This window comes from Callionymus lyra, chromosome 1, assembly GCF_982586985.1.
Source record: "Callionymus lyra chromosome 1, fCalLyr1.hap1.1, whole genome shotgun sequence".
Taxonomy (NCBI): Eukaryota; Metazoa; Chordata; class Actinopteri; order Syngnathiformes; family Callionymidae; genus Callionymus; species Callionymus lyra.
The window spans coordinates 22,956,861-22,973,446 of record NC_141818.1 but is presented as its reverse complement, the minus strand read 5'-3'; the positions used below and the strand labels follow the sequence as shown (position 1 = coordinate 22,973,446).

Genomic DNA, 16,586 nt, shown 5'->3' with positions numbered 1-16,586 from the left:
TTAACAATAGCTTTCAGTTCAATTGGATCCAAGCATTACACTTTCAGAATTTATTTCAAAGGCAATTCCAAGCATCTACATGTATGAGGGTGCAAGAGCCAGGACCCAAAAACATATTCATTGTCTTTTCTCTTCGCTTAGTTGACGTAAGTTCAAGATGTTCTCATCAACTGCGACGTAGTAAGCGACTGCGTGAGTACATGGAGGGTGACGTCATTGTATTAAACTCAATAATTACACTTTGACCAGAAGTCGACAGCGCTCCCTGCCGCTCGGTATGCTTTACTACAACGTTTCCACTTTTTCTGTTCGTTTTTTATTCATGCTCAACGCTCGAGTACCAAGATCACTGAATACACTCATATTTGCTCGTTATTTTCAAGTCTGTCAGATAATGTGTCAAACACTCTCAGAGGTATAACATTCAACAAATTCCTCCCACAGTGAGTAGCTCTCTCCTTTTATTTAATAAATTATTATTTAACATTTTTTTTGTAACAAACTAGTTCACACACACCATATCTTTATGGCACCCGCATCTTACTTCTCTGCAGTGGTCAGTACCTGTTGGAATGAAAAACAATGAGTTAGAGAAAAGTAGGTCTTCCATTAGACTGGTCAGCATTTGGGTTGGAATAAAGGAATAAAGTTATAAGAACAGATGTATCACAGTTCAAGTCTACATAGCCGCAGAACACTTCTGGCTGGCCACGTGCACTTCTACATATTTTAGAAGCGGGGTGTGGAAATGATCATTTTATCCATCAGATCAGGCCACATCCTTCATCACAAAATGTCTTAACCTAATTGAGTGACTCTCATGATGTGATAAGAAAAGTTTAAAGAAATAAATTTGATACATATAATACAGTTTAAACAAAACAGACAAGTGTAGATTAAAATAAGTCTCATTCAATGTTGCTTGAGAGAACAACAGTGATGGATCCAGAAAACATCACTAGAAAACATTGTCTTTCCTTAAAGAATAAAAGGTGTATAAGACAAAGAAGAACACAAGGTAATTTAACACTTCATTTACTTTTTAATCAAATACTATGAATGAAAAATGTATGGATTTAATGCAAACAAGTTTTTTCAAGACTTAAATATCTTGTAAAATTGGTTTTACACCACAATTGGAGTGATGGTTGGACCAAACTAGCCATCCTTTTAAGTACACCCTAATGTTTTTAAATTATTGTAAACAATCTTCTGACATAATATAAACAATGCCATTTCTCATCCTTCAGTTGTTACTGTAGTTATCCGAGGGAAAGTCACCGTCATGCAGGTGGTCTTAAAAGCTGCTGTAGAGGTCCACTAGGAGCCAGCTGGTGGGGGAGCTGGAGTCTTTTATTTTCCAGGCTGGAGAGCACTGGACAATACTGAAGAAGCATTTGACAAACTTCCTCATGACCTTGTTCTGCAGCCTGCAAAACAAACCACACTCCAGTTAAAGCTATAATTATGGGGGTTAGGAGCAGCTCTAGTAGTCTTGAGAGACAACCTTGTGCAGAGGGGTTGCCCCATCATCATCACAGAGTCTGGGATCTGCTCTGTGGAGCAGCAGGATTCTAACTACATCCACATGTCCACAATAAGATGAGCGGTGCAGCGGTGTGGCGCCCCCTGGTGTCTGGGGAGATGCACAAGCACCATTCTCGAGGAGAAACCTGCACACTTGCAGAAAACCTCCACGACTTGCATAGTGCTGAAATGAGAAAATACTTAGTTTGAAACTGAGACATGTAGATGTTCAACCATCATCACCCTAACAAACCTACTAGAGAGGTGTAGCCAGCAGAATCTCTTAGATTGGGATCCGTGCCTTTTTTGATCAATGACTGGACTCTCTCCAAGTCACCATTCATGGCTGCTGACCAGATACCTGCGAAGTCACATCGTCCATCGATTAGTCATGACTGCTGGTGAGGTGCCCGACACAAGTAAACAAAGGCGAGTCAGGCTGGAAAGTAACTGTGCGTTAAACACGAACCTCGTTCGAAATCCATCTCGTCTACAGTTTGGTAAACATCAGAAGATGAGACCGGATGAGAACAACACGCACACGGAGCTGACAGAGTCTCCATCGTGTTTATTCGTGAACAATAAACTGTGTCCAGAGAGACACAGTCAACCACGACTGCTATGTCATCGTCAAAGGGCTCAAAAACAGTCACAACACGATCGAGTATCGAAGTCTACACCGCTGATCTAATTCTGTTCCAAACCCACTCGATCAGAGAATGGAAACAGTGAGCACCAGAAGTGTGTTACAGTGACGTCACATCTGACGCACAGTCATATGCGTGAATTCCGACCAATGGCAGGGCTGTTGACAAATTGTTCTTCACGTGCCGTATGGTACGCAGAATTGTGTTAAAATATACTTCGCAAAACAAAAAAGTTAAATAAAATAAAAACGAATATAATGTTATAAAAACAATTAAACATATATATGCAAGGAGATAAAACCCAATCGTGTTTTTTAACGATACAACGAGACACGTGATAGAGGAGAAGTGATAATTTCCTAGCGTTCCTTGAACGCATCATCAGTCTCGTGTTGTTGTCGTCTGATGCTTCAGAGCTAGCTGCACTGATGTCTCTTCCAGCTGGATCTAATTCATCTGCGAAACTAGAACACAACCAATGCTACCAAAGAGTCCACCATGAGAAGAGTCACGTTATTCGTTAACGGAACGTCTAAGAACGGCAAGGTGGGCGGACAAGCCGAGCCAAAGATATTGGCGAAGAAAATGGAAAACATTCACTGGACATACGTTTTCAATTATGGCTAAAGTTACCAAACCGTGTTAGCTTTCACTGCTACCTTGATTTAAATGATATTTAATGACGCTCTAGTTTAGTCTAAGCTGCACATAGATCTGGTTGTGGATAAAATTCGAATGAATTAAAGTCTTGGTTTCCTTCCAGGTGGTTGCGGTGTACGGGACCTTGTCTGACTTACTCTCCGTAGCCAGCAATAAGTTAGGAATCAAAGCATCCAGTCTGTACAATGGGAAGGGAGGTCTGATCGATGACATCGCCCTTATAAGGTGAGATATAATATGAGCCCAGGTTCAGGTCATAATCTGGCCTCCAGTATAACCCAAAACCACATACTATTTAATACTACTTCCTTACTATTCAGAATATAAGTGTTATTCTTACCAAATAACACCCATTAAATCTCTGTTAAATTTGAGAGAAAACACAAAAGTAATGAATATGTGTCTCAACAGAGACGATGATGTTCTGTACGTCTCAGAAGGAGACCCATACATAGGTGAGATCCGTTTTAAACTTACTTCTGAGTCACTCTGTTGATGTAACTTTTGAACACATTTGATTGAATTTCAGACCCGCATCATGAAGAGAAAGCTACGCCCGATCAGCTCGGAGCTCAAACTGACTGGCTGACCCTCAATATTGGTGGCCGTCTCTTCACCACCACCAGGTCGGTGAAGACAAACTGCAACTTCTGTTATAAATGATCTCCAGAGGAATCAATAAAGTTTATCTATCTATCTAAACTTTTATCTGTAAAAGTTGAACCAGTGTCTCCAAACAATCGGTCCATTTTGAGGAACTTCTATATAGTCATCATTAAACATGGGGAAATGATCTCACTTTATGGTTTTAACACAATACAACCCGTCTGATTTCCCCTTTTATCTTAAAATACTGCAAAACTTTGTATGAGAACACATTTACAAACAGAATGTATATATGTATGCTCCATTTCAAGACTTATAGTGGAAAATGATTACACAAGTTAAGAAAATGCCTAATTATTAAACACACAATAATAATACTAGTATTAGGTTATCTTGTCATTCAGGTAGATTGAAGTGTAATTATTAAATGTTTAGTTATTTCTGAAAAAAAGGTGTTTATATTAAGTTTATATTTTTGATAAAATAATATGGTCTTGTATTAAGCCAACTTTCAATGATCAATCAAATTAAATGGTAAGTTTGATCAGTAAATAAAAATAATTATATTCTGGATTCAAAATGTCATTATTGACCTCAATAAAATTTGTTAGAATGAAGCACATTTGATTAGCAAGACTTTAATTAACTCATTTATGCTTTTTGTAAATGAAGAAAATAAAACTCTAGACTAGAAGAGTGAATACTAAGAAAAGATAACCGTTGTTTTCTAAATATGATCTATTTGTTTCGAACTTCCAGGAGCACTCTGGTCAGCAAGGAGCCTGAGAGTATGCTCGCACGCATGTTCAGAGGAAAAGGTCTGTATCAAAGACACAGTGTAACAATTTATTTTAAAAACATCATGCATTTGTTAGTTTTTTCCTCAGATGTTTGGGGGAACAAGCAGGATGAACATGGTGCCTACCTCATCGACCGTAGCCCCGATTACTTTGAACCCATTCTCAACTACCTGAGACACGGTCAGCTCATCATCAACGAAGGCGTCAACATACGAGGTAAACATTCACCGTAAGTGACTCATGACAGCAGGTTATATAACCTGTAAACTATCTTGCAGGTGTTCTTGAGGAAGCGCGCTTTTTTGGAATCGAGCAACTTTCAGAGCAGTTTGAAGAAGTCATCAAGGTGAGACTTTTCAGGAAGAGGATATTTGTCCGGTAACTAATCTACTGTCATTCGAAATCAGACCTCTCAGCCTCCAGGAGACCACTCCCCCATTTCCCGCAAAGAACTTGTGAGATTTCTTTTGGCTACACCAACAAAGTCTGAGCTGCGATGCCAGGTAGAACGCGAATAAATCATTATATTGAAATTATTCCTGTATGGTGGGCATTGTGTAGTGTGTCACAGCAAACATGTTTTTGTTCTGTGACGTCTTCAGGGTCTGAATTTCAGCGGTGCTGACCTGTCCAGACTTGACCTGCGCTACATCAACTTCAAAATGGCTAATCTGAGCCGCTGCAATCTGTCTCACGCCAACCTGTGTTGCTCTAATCTAGAGCGAGCGGATCTGTCGGGAGCAAATCTGGACGTGAGTCTGATGAACTTCTCTTCTAGATGATTCATATGACCAGCTTTTAACGTGAGAACATGGTCAATATATGTCGGACCACAGACACGGGTGCTTGTTACACTTGAGTCCACCAAAGACGATGTGACTGACATTGGAGGCTTCTGTTTGCATGTATGACATCACGACTTCAACAGATGTGATTGACATTTTCTCTGGTCAGTCTTCAGCAGGTCTGATGTCATTCTTTCTGTCTCAGCTTCCGCTTATGTCCTGCCTGTCTGTCTATCCGTTTATATCTCTTTTTCTGTCTTTTTTTCATTCTTTGTTTATTTTCATTCTGCCTTTTTTATATTCTTTGTTTTTATTCTATCTGTATGTCTCTGTTTTTTTACTTTTTTGCAATCATTGTTTATTTTATTGACATCTGTCTGTCTTTATTTTGACATTATTGGTTTATTTTCTTTCTGTTGCTCCATCTTTTTCTGTCATTTTTTACAATCATTTTAAATGTTATTGTTGTTTTTTTTGTTTATTTTATTACTTCATGTCAGTCTTTTTATACAATATCTTTCTCATTTTCTTGAATCTTTCTCATTTTGTCTGATTTGTGTTTCTTCACAATACGTTTGTTGTGCGTGTGCACTCATCTTTGTGTGTCCATCTGTCGTGCTTTCTACTTCTCTTCTTCTACCTGTCTGCAGCTGTATCCGTCTCTCCTTACATGCTGTAAACATGAACAACGCAGCATGTTTTACTATAGTAAAATATATATATATATAAATATATATATATATATATATATATATATATATATATATATATATATATATATATAAATATAAGCTGGGCATTGATTAAAATAAAAAGTTTGGTCAAAGCTTCACAGCTGCATGTTGCTTGATGAAAATAGAAGATGGCTTCAATGAAGTTCCTGCAGCTCTGAACCCGTTATTCAAGTCAGAGGGTTTACGTGATCAAAATAAGCTCTCATTCTTTTCTTCTTTACCACCAAGTCTCTCGGTTAAATGACACACACACAAATGTATTCTTCACTCATGAAACTGGTCCATCATGTTGAATCCATCCCTCCATATTTAGGGCGCCAACTTACAAGGGGTGAAAATGCTGTGTTCTAATGCTGAAGGAGCGTCTCTGAGAGGCTGCAACTTTGAAGACCCATCTGGTCTGAAGGCTAATCTGGAAGGTTAATGTCTTTTTTTGAAACAGCTGGTTGTCCTTCAGATGATAAGTTGTTTTTTTTAACATTCATCAGGAGCCAACCTGAAAGGAGTGGACATGGAAGGAAGCCAGATGACCGGCATCAACCTGCGTGTGGCCACTCTGAAGAACGCAAAGCTGAAGAACTGCAACCTGCGGGGGGCCACTTTAGCCGGCACTGACCTGGAGGTGAGAGTCCATTAGCAGGAGGGATTATAATCGGCATCATCCCGACATATACCGATTTACATCATCATCTGACCACTCATCCGGTTGCATGTTTTTACAAAGTTTATTATTTCTACAGAAAGGCGCTCTAGCAATAACCATTACTTACTTACTTACTTAACGTTTCCTTGATGTATTGTCCTAAATTAATTGTTTTTTGGACGGTTTAGTAACTCTTTGACTCCCTCTGTGTCCTTCTCTCCGTACAGAACTGCGACCTCTCTGGCTGTGATCTCCAAGAGGCCAACCTGAGGGGATCCAATGTGAAGGGAGCCATTTTCGAAGAGATGCTGACCCCGCTGCACATGTCGCAGAGTGTCAGATAACTTTCTTACACCTCCACTTTTCCTCCAGAATATTCCTGCGATCATTCTCCGACCTGCATGAAGTGCAGGTACTTATGCACACCCCTGCCATTCCTTTTAAAGTTACGTCGGCTTTAAATATCTTGCACTACAACGTTATCCAGGGTCGAGTTTCTTTTCGTTTTGTCTGTTCTTTTAAGCTGCATTTATCACCCAACCAAAATAATGTTGAAGTATATATGTGAGGATGTTCATGTAACGTTTTTGTGTAATTTATACGACGATTTACGGGATATTATTGAGAGCTAAAACCAGCAGCAAAGTCCGAACGCTGCCTGAGCTCCACTGTGTTGCTGAAACTGCGCACTCATTTATCGCTAGCCAAGCATTTCTCCTGAACTTGTGCAGGATTATTAATCAAAGTAAAGCGATGCAAGCCAAAGCCATACAAACAGCACCGTGCTGGAAAGCTCTGCGCTCAATCTCAACGAAGCTAATGTATGCAATATATGACCTTTTAAATGTGCTCAATAATTCTTTTGTCAATCTGTAAATCTACCTCTTTTATTTGGTAACTTGGTTTACGATTGATGCTCCTGCATGCATTCACATGTAGCACAGCTTATATACAAGATATTGATGTCATCTCTTACATCACACATGTATCCAACTGTCAGAAGTCTGTACTCTTGTGGTGATTCTCACCCTTAATCATGCTTTGGAACTATTTGCACGTCTTTCCTTTTATGTCACCTTCTAGATGTAATCCAGTGCTTCCAATTTTTTTTTTTTTTATTATTTCCCTTTTCATGTTGAGAAACGATCTGACTTTTTGCATGTTTGTGTCTGACGTTTCGAATCAGCTGTAGCTCAAAGCTCCTCTGATGCAATACCATGAAGTCACGTGAGCGACGCGGTACCAGAGAAGCTGACGAAGGCAATCATGTTGTGCACTCCATGAAGGGTGCACACTTATTTATTTGAGTATCTCTCAATGCAATATGGGGCAGGGGTGGTCTTTTCACAAAGTCTGAGGCTGAGGAGTCTTTTAAAGTCTCCTCAGCTGTGATTGTTATTGCACTTGACCGAGGAAACATGTTTCCAGTGACGACTGTTATGAAATAAACTGTTGAAATAAATATGTGAACTCTTCTTTCTTGCATGGTTGGTCAAGTGATGTGTGACATGACGGAAGTAATGAATGCTAATCCTGCTCTGAGACCTCCTGCAGGGAAGGGTTGCATTAAAAGGCGCCGCAGGTAACAGTTGTGTAGTCGACAGACGAGACAAGAGCTGCTGTTGATCTCTGGCTCAGAAGGTAAAACTCTCGTAGATGGCTTCGTTTGAAAGATATTTTGTTTGTTCAGGCTTCTTGTTTCCGTTTCTTCACAAAAAATGATTCATAGCTGAGTATTTGGAGGTCATGAGTGGTTGCTGCTTCTATCTATCTGTCTGTCGATGTAATTGTTTGAAGGAGAATCTGTGTTTCACTTTAAAAACCTCTTCATGAATGTAAGAACTAATCCAGCTGACTGAATATCAAACGGTGTAAACAGATTCGTTGAGTGGAAGAGAAATGTTAAACAGTTGTAGTACAACTAATTATTTCTTAATTATAATAATAATCAAATCTGCAATCTATGGAACAATAGTATTGCTTAATTCAGGATTTATATCTTAAAATGCAACTTAATTTTTTTTATTTTATTTGTAGATTGATACACAGGTTTCCTGCTCGGATGGCTCCCGACCACTGTTGTGAATGTGGTTTAAATGGAAAATTGAGTGGAGTTTATTAAGTCTATAAGTGCTTTTTTAAGTCTTTGTGTACAGAATTGTGTTATTATTGTGTTGCAGCATGTCTGAGCTAAAGTAATATATATTTTTAAAATCTACTCACTTTAAACCCCTCAGTGTCTTATTGCTGGTATTAATAATATAATGATGATTATTAAGAGTCTTTTCTCTACTGGAACAAACTTGTTTCGATATTTTCTGTAAAAATGATCAGGACATGGATTTTTCTTAGCAATGTTACAAGAAAAGAGTAATTTTTGTCTTGTTACTTTTTTCTTGACAGTCATCAGCTGTTCAGTTTGGAATCTTAATCTTTGGAATTATTTAATTAATTGGATATTTGGAAAGTGTTACACTTTGAGACATTAATATTGATTGAAAGTTGATTTTTAAGGGTTTAGTTAGAAAACAGACGTTTTATTAGCAACTTTGCTTCAGTTACTTCTAAATGGCATACAAAACAGTCATTATAGGAACAAAGAGGAAATATTAGCAAGCAAGTAAGTTCAGTTTTTTTTACGCCCCTTTTCACATTTTTAACTCTAAAAAGGGGTTTTATTATTTCTATTTCAAGGCAAGACAGTTGTCACGTCTGAGGTAACCTTGTGCAATATTCTGTTATTACCCTATGGACTCTCAACACTTCAATTAATTTTGTCCTGGCAATAAAGTTTCCTGCCACAGACCATAATCATAGAAAAAGGGATTCACCTCAATAAGTATTTTGTCTGTGAGTCAGAAGTTGCTCAGCTTTCACTGCTTGAGTGAAGCTTCAGATTAATGATGAGAAGAAAGCTTTAAATTTGTTTCTTTTCGAGACTAACCAGCAACTTCAAACTCCCCAGAATGCCTGTGAGGACTTTGATTCTGGTGCTGCTGCTGGTGCAGACTTCGTTGGACAAATGTTTTGGTCAACACTGGTCCTATGGTCTGTACCCAGGAGGGAAGAGGGACCTGCAACACTCTCCGGACACACTGACCAACGTAAGCATCCTCTTTACTGACTCCACATCATTCTGCCTTCATCATTTCCAGCATGTCTTTCATCGTAACTTTGTTGTTGTTACAGATCGCTGGGAGATCTCCGCGTCTGGAGAGGTGTTGTCAAGAGTGGGGCTGCAAAGAAAAAAGGCTTTTTTTTAAGATGCTCAGAATGAAGGAAAAATAGATGACAAGGTTTGACTATTGTTGTGTTGATGGCTGACAGAGTTTGTGTTGACTGTGTGTTCGAACTCTCTTTCAGGATAAACGATGGCGAAAGAGGAGCAATTTAAATGGTTTGCTTATATATCAATAAACTGAAATGCTTATCAATTCTTTTTATGAGTCAGATATCTGAAAATGAACCCAATAATACGTTCCTATCGGTAAATAATTACTTATGAGTTTCATTATTTGTTTCTTAGATATTAACATTTTAATCATATTGCTTTAAATGCACTAACTATACATTTAAAGCCAAATTAAACCTTCAGTATCTAATAATTACATTACATATAATACATTGTTATTCACACGTCACATTTAAACGGGAAATACAATCTCCAATGCAAATGCAATGCTAGAAAAGGGCACAATAATAATTTGAATAAATGCAAAAATGTTGCACGTCATACACAACATGTCAGGAAATTGAAACATTGCAAAATACAAAAATAAATATGAAACAGTAGGGTAAGGGGATAAAAGTAAAGTCCTGTCGTCTTTCACAGAATTCGAACCCCTGATTATTGTTTTAGTCCCGAGCATGAAATTTCAAAATGAGTTGTAATAGTGGCCACGAGATGTCGCTATTGGTCTGAATAGGTTTTTGTTTCGTCAGTCTCATAACCTTTGAGAGCCTCACAGTGGAAATGTTGATTGAAATTAATGAAAAATGAATCAGACTTCCAGAATAAGAAATATCGCTCTGGGGAAACAACAAGATTGATGAACTCATGAATAACAAAATGTCTCTAAAGGACAAACATGCAGTGGAAAATACTTTATAATTATTTTTTTTTTAAATGTGAACAGTGACATTGTCTCCAAGAGTTATCCTATTTATTTAATAATATTGATTGTCTCCATCTTCAACAGATCACAATCAGAAACTGTTACTGCCACTGTTGTAAACACAACCCAAGATTTTCTTTGGTGGCAGTACAGAATGAAAACTGTGAAATAACCAACACACAAAATAAGCAATAGAAAAACTGAAGCAAGCACCACACAAAATTGAAAACCTCTTCACAGATAGAAATCTTTTAGGATTTGGATTCTTACATTTGACCCATGATCTTGTCAATACAATTTTGTTTACAATCATGCAATTTTTTTTCTCATTGAAAAAAATGTGTGTCTTCAAACTATACTATGTTTTAAAACCTAATTTTCCCCCAATCCTTATTTTTAATTGGATACTGTAAAAAGGTAATACGTTATCTAAACTTGACAGGAAATGGTGAGACAAAAGAAGTAAGTAAGTAAGTAAGTAATTTGTATTTATATAGCGCTTTTCCAGACCAGGGTCACAAAGCGCTTAAACAATCAAAACAATATTCAATAAAGTATATATTTTAAAGGTCAAGATAACACTGAGAACAACACCGGAGTTCCAGAAAATCAAGGAAAAACCTGAACAAATAAAAACGTCTTAAGATGTTTCTTGAAGGAGTCAGTAGATCCATCAAGCGCAAAGAGAGAGGAAGATCGTTCCAAAGCTTAGGAGCAACAGCCTGGAAGGATTTCTCTCCTCTGGTCCTGAACCGTGTGCAAGGAACCATCAGTAGATTCTGATCCACAGACCTCAGAGCCCGAGCTGGGGTGTAAGGCTGGATCAGATCAGTGTTGTAAGGAGGAGCCTGACCATGAATATATCTGAAAGTAAGATCCAGAATTTTAAAGTTGATCCTGAAAGAAACTGGAAGCCAGTGAAGAGTTTTGAAGATCAGAGAAATGTGAGTTCTTCTACAAGAGCGGGTCAGAATTCTCCCTGCAGAGTTCTGAATCAACTGCAGGCGAGACAGCTCCTTCTTGTTAAGACATGAAAACAAACTGTAGCAGTAGTACAGGCGAGAAGACACAAACACATGGATTACAAGCTCCAGATCATTCCTAAGTTTAGAGATTTTTCTCAGTTTAAGGAAACAGTTTCTGGTCAGTTTTCTGCAGTGTTCCACTAGAGACATGTCTTTGTCAAATATAACACCCAGGTTTCTCAGGATCAGTTTGACAGACTGACCTAAGTCACCCAAGTACTGACCGAACCCTGGAACCTTATCATCAGGAGCAATCACCAGAGTTTCAGTTTTGTCCACATTTAGCAGCAACGTGTTTTCACTTAGCCATTGTTTGATGTCATCAGCAAAAATGTGATAAGAAACATCAGGAAATATCTGAATGATTTTACCAAGGGGAATCAATTACAGCAAAAACAATAAAGGACCCAGAACAGAACCTTGAGGGACTCCAACAGATCCGCAGATTCAGACCTCCTTTGATTGGCAGATACACTAAAACTGCGCCCAGAAAGGTATGATGAGAACCATTGTAACACAGACCCAGACAGTCCCACTTTTATCCCTCAGTCTTCTCAGCAGGATCTGGTGATCAACTGTGTCAAAGGCTGAGGACAGATCCAAGAGAAACAGAACAGTGAATTGATGCGAGTCAGCCGACATCATGATGTCACTGGACACCTTCAGTAAGGCTGTCTCCGTAGAGTGATGTTTACGGAAGCCAGACTGAAACTTCTCATGGATGTCGCTCTGATCCAGGAACAAAGACAGCTGCTCAGACACCACCTTCTCCAAGATCTTAGACAAGAAAGGGAGCTTAGAAATAGGCCTGAAATTACTGAGGTCAGTCGGGTCTAAGCCTGGCTTTTTGAGTAAAGGCTCCACAATGGCACGTTTAAATGCATTGGGAAAAAAGAAGATGGATTTCACTTGTACTCACACTAGTCTGAAATATAATATTAGATTTTATATATCACAATTTATTTGGATTCTGACGGTGTAATGATCCGTGTGTAACCTGATCCATTTTTTCTAGTCTCTATAATAAAATCAATTTCTTACTGGTAAATGAAATGTTTAAATCCTCAATGAAGGAAATCTGTCATTAATCATTGTCTGTTTTTCTGAAATATTATTAACGAGACTTTGCTGCTTATCTTACATCAGTCTCTATTTGATCCTGTCATTAGAGTAATTGAATAGGAGCCACTTAATTGTGTTTGCTCAGAAACAGAACATGTGTTAAACAGTAATTTATGGTTTCGTCTGAGCTCATCAATTGGCCGACTTGTTTAATCCCTTTCGCCCATGAATTATGAGCATGTTTGCCTACAGGTTGTTAAGGAAGATGAGAATAAAAGTGCACCGTGATAAGTGGGCTACATAGAGCTTTAAAAACATTTGCTCTTGATACAGAAAGTGCTAATATCCTGCTGCTGCATGTTGACTCTTGGACTCTGTTTGCATCCCCATCTGTTGTTCATTCAAGTTTCTTGGAATGACTTCCAAACTTGTATTGTTTTTGTTCATGAGATTGATTTTAAGACATCAGGGACAGGAAGTGACCTTTGGTTGTTGAGCCAGGGATTTATCTCAAACTCTTGTGTGTCTTGAGTCCTGGATCTGTGGGAAGTCTGTGGGATCACCAACATATCTTCTTGTAACCCATGATCAGACTGCATCAGGTTATTGAAAATGTATTGTAATGTAATGTATTCATCAGCTCACTTTGTGATATATATATATTTATATATATATATGTATATAGAATTTAAAAAAATTCAATAAACATGCAAATATTCCTGGTGATTTTTTCTGTTGCAGTTAAACTTTCGACAACTCAACTTTACTTACTTGACAGCTTAAGGAACTATGACATCCTGTGAGATCCTTGCGATGACTGAGGACAAGAGGATACATCCCACTCTATCAGCTTTTAAAGCTGATGCACATATTCTGGTTTCAAAACAAATGAAAGGAGACATTACTTTGTCAACCATGCGAGTCACGCGGTCTGTAAATTGTGCAACGCCAGAGTCAAGTACTCAAAACTACAAATATATTATTTTTATCAGAGTATCTCCATATTTCGCTATATATCATATCAATGTCCCTGTATCACGATACAGATCATATCGCCAGATTTTTCAATACACACCCCTGAGATACAGTAGATTGCTTGTTTAATGCACTGGAAATAACTTTATAATGACAAGTAATTGTTGTTGTAACTTATTTGACAGAACAACACTTCTAAATATTACAATGAGAAATAAATCAGCTTTGAACACCATTTTCATAAAGCAATGGTCCATCCTGTCTGCTAAAATAATAGAGCACACAGTTGATTGTTCATGTCACACTTCAACTGAGCAGCTGGTTTGTTCGACAGAACCATCAGACATCACTGGCAGCAAGATATCCATAATACATACTTCCAGCACTCCATATACAGGGTATATTCTTCTAAAGGCATTTCTTTTCCTGGACTAGTAAGGGACTCCAGACTCTGTTGGTTGCTTGGCAACTAGGTGGCAGCCATGACAGAAGTCACAGCAAATGGCAAAGTGTTTCTTCTGGTCTACAGGGTGTAAAACATTTGTGATAACTAGTGTTTAAATTCTAGCTGATGTAATGAAGGAGAAGAAGGGTAGAAAAGTTTACTTTTCTCTTTGCTAGAAATAGTGAGATGAAACATGTGCTGAAATGGAAATAAGATGAAATTAATATATAAGAATATGACATTAAATGTTTTGCGATCTAAACATCTAAATGTACTGTATGCTGTAAAAAATGATGGATTGTGTTTACTTTAAAGTGACCATGAGCTTCTGACAGGGAATTAAAAATAAGATAAAATGTATCCTTCCACTCTCTGACAGCAGTCTGGCTCGATATAGTTTAGGTCCACTCAGCTATACTCGTCAAATGCCATGAACAACATGCAATGGTATCGATGTGTTTGAATAGTTGTCTTATTAATTAATCTTGAATACTTACCTTAGCAAGGTGTTATTTCATGACTTCAGGCAGTTATATCGGGGATACTAAGTTTTATATTAGGTAAGACGGTTTTTCGTCTTGAAATGTTAATGACGAGTCTAGGATTGTTGAAGATGTAGAAGTACAAATAAAAATATATTACCTTTTCTTTAGGCTCAGATATCTGCACTTCTTAGCTTATCATAAGACATACTTGTCCTTGAGCCGAGACTTGTGGGCTCCATTTAAAGTGTTTGTGTTTTGTATCTGAATATACTGTTGAGTCGAGCTGGCCTCAAGGATAGCAAATGGATCTCATGGTGACTTTTGTTGTTTCTAATAATGCACATACACGACTACATTATTATAAAGCATCACATGTTCAAATACCTTCTAATCTTCTCCCTGTTCTCCCCACCTGCTCCCTGGTCTGCTGTTTTGTTCAGACATACCTGACCCCTTCCCGTCACTGTCGAGGAGCCAGCCGCCCATTCTTCAGCAATATACTCCTTTGTTCCTGCCTTTTTGACCTCGGACCCCATGTTGTGAACCTTGTTACCTGAGTCATCTCTGTCTAGGTAGAACTGATATGCCTGGTCCTGCTGACCTCGTCCTGGACTTCAATTTAATCTTTAAAGATACATGACATAACAGCGGAGTCTTTCCAGTTCCAACTTCACTTAAAGTGATAGTTCTCCCAAAATGATGGTTCTCAAAACTTCACTCACTTTCTACTCAGCCTCATGTCGACTAAGGCTTATTTTTTAGAGTAATCTGTTCCTTTAAGGTAGTTATAGGCAAAAATGTATTTGTTCATTTTAATGAAGTGACTGGGCGAGAACTTCCAGTGTAGACAGTAGACTGTATGCGCTCTCTCACGATATTTACAGAGTATTCCGGTTTATATGGCTTGTGATTCTTTAAACTTCCGCCACAAACAACAGTAAAATACAGAATTATTAATTTTCTTTCTGGAACCATTTTTCTGATTGAGACTTCATTACAATATGGACTTTAAAGATGAGCAGTCTGAAGGTATATGGATGTTTTTAAGCGTCTTTTTGTTTATAAGTTTATCCACTCCAGTCATTTCATTAAAAAAAACATACATTTGTGTCTATAACTCTTAGAGTGCGTTTAATGATTGTTTATTTTCTGTAGACATTGGTCAGCATAGCTGCCTTCCAAGCAGTTGATCCGGGTCACGACACCTCCCCAGTCTCGTACGTGGTGGTGGAAAATTAAGTACAGACAAATGGATGAGTTTAAGAAAAATGCTTGTTTAGTGAATTATGCAAAAGTCAGAGACAACCTTACGTGAACACGGGCGCTAGCAAGCAGAGAGATCTATCGCGGACGTCTTCGAATGCCAGAACGCAAACACCTCACAAAATGGTGGATCTTTTATAGTAGAATATTCAGGTTAACGCCTCTAGTCAAATGTACATGTAGGATTGGTCAGTAACTGTAAACACTCTTCTAAGATGGCTGCCGCACGTGGTCGTCGTGGAAATTCACCAAAGGTTGTTGTCTTCTAGAGAGAATCTGTTACCAGCGACTTGCTGGCCTGTTGTGTCTTTCAGTGCGAGTTCTCACACAGGTGTCCACAGACTTGCTGGGATCTGGGATTGTTTAATCTTTCTGTGTGTGTACAAGGCTTTGTGACACCGTCTTTTTAGACGAAGAAAAGCTGGCTCCGGTTGCGACTGTCCTATTCCTTACATACATTTCTGCATGTAAGGAACAGATTACTCTGAAAACAATTCAACCCTTAGTCAACATTAGACTAGACAATTAATTATTTCTCTGATCCATTATTTGTAGATTTGCTGGCATCTGTTTATCTTTCGACCAATATAGTGTTACTTAATCTGTAAAGTATCTCGAGATAACTCTGTTATGATACAACACTTTAATTGAATTGAATATATATGTCAATGTGATGAGAAAGGCCGAACGCTGTGCAAAAACGTGTAATTATTTTGACGGACCTCCAGGAGATCTATTCATATCAAATGTGTGTTTACTAGCTCCACGTATGAAACCAGTGGAAAGACAAAGTATGTTACAGTATATTTTAGAC

At 38.2% G+C, this 16,586-nt stretch overlaps 2 protein-coding genes across 3 annotated transcripts; one reads left to right on the top strand and one right to left on the bottom strand.

Moving 5' to 3' along the window:
• Positions 1–449: 449 nt before the first annotated feature.
• ankrd39 (ankyrin repeat domain 39) lies at positions 450–2,254 on the bottom strand. Its single transcript, XM_087808638.1, has 5 exons — positions 1,997–2,254; positions 1,785–1,888; positions 1,508–1,711; positions 1,282–1,430; positions 450–564 (listed from the first exon to the last, which is right to left on the bottom strand). Exons 1-4 carry the CDS (start codon positions 2,088–2,090, stop codon positions 1,284–1,286), a joined length of 549 nt encoding a protein of 182 aa, XP_087664764.1. The 5' UTR covers positions 2,091–2,254; the 3' UTR covers positions 450–564; positions 1,282–1,283.
• Positions 2,255–2,581: 327 nt separating this feature from the next.
• On the top strand, positions 2,582–7,864 carry kctd9a (potassium channel tetramerization domain containing 9a). 2 transcript variants are annotated; one of them, XM_087797573.1, is made up of 12 exons: positions 2,582–2,720; positions 2,938–3,059; positions 3,246–3,289; positions 3,364–3,460; positions 4,200–4,258; positions 4,328–4,456; positions 4,519–4,586; positions 4,648–4,743; positions 4,843–4,992; positions 6,073–6,178; positions 6,248–6,381; positions 6,630–7,864. In XM_087797573.1, the coding sequence occupies exons 1-12, from the start codon at positions 2,673–2,675 to the stop codon at positions 6,744–6,746; spliced, it is 1,170 nt and encodes a 389-aa protein (XP_087653699.1). In that variant the 5' UTR covers positions 2,582–2,672; the 3' UTR covers positions 6,747–7,864. The 2 variants fall into 2 exon arrangements, with proteins under 2 accessions (XP_087653699.1, XP_087653691.1); XM_087797565.1 differs by having other exon boundaries at positions 4,200–4,456.
• Positions 7,865–16,586: the final 8,722 nt, after the last annotated feature.

What these genes read in the sequence shown, in the direction of transcription:
- ankrd39 (XM_087808638.1), bottom strand. Translation starts at nt 2,090, where the DNA reads ATGGAGACTCTGTCAGCTCCGTGTGCGTGTTGTTCTCATCCGGTCTCA. An exon ending in CGAGATGGATTTCGAACGAG is followed by an intron (nt 1,889 to 1,996) that starts GTTCGTGTTTAA and finishes GTGACTTCGCAG; the next exon opens with GTATCTGGTCAGCAGCCATG. An exon ending in GGGCAACCCCTCTGCACAAG is followed by an intron (nt 1,431 to 1,507) that starts GTTGTCTCTCAA and finishes TTTGTTTTGCAG; the next exon opens with GCTGCAGAACAAGGTCATGA.
- kctd9a (XM_087797565.1), top strand. Translation starts at nt 2,673, where the DNA reads ATGAGAAGAGTCACGTTATTCGTTAACGGAACGTCTAAGAACGGCAAG. An exon ending in AGAAGGAGACCCATACATAG is followed by an intron (nt 3,290 to 3,363) that starts GTGAGATCCGTT and finishes ATTGAATTTCAG; the next exon opens with ACCCGCATCATGAAGAGAAA. An exon ending in CGAAGGCGTCAACATACGAG is followed by an intron (nt 4,457 to 4,518) that starts GTAAACATTCAC and finishes ACTATCTTGCAG; the next exon opens with GTGTTCTTGAGGAAGCGCGC.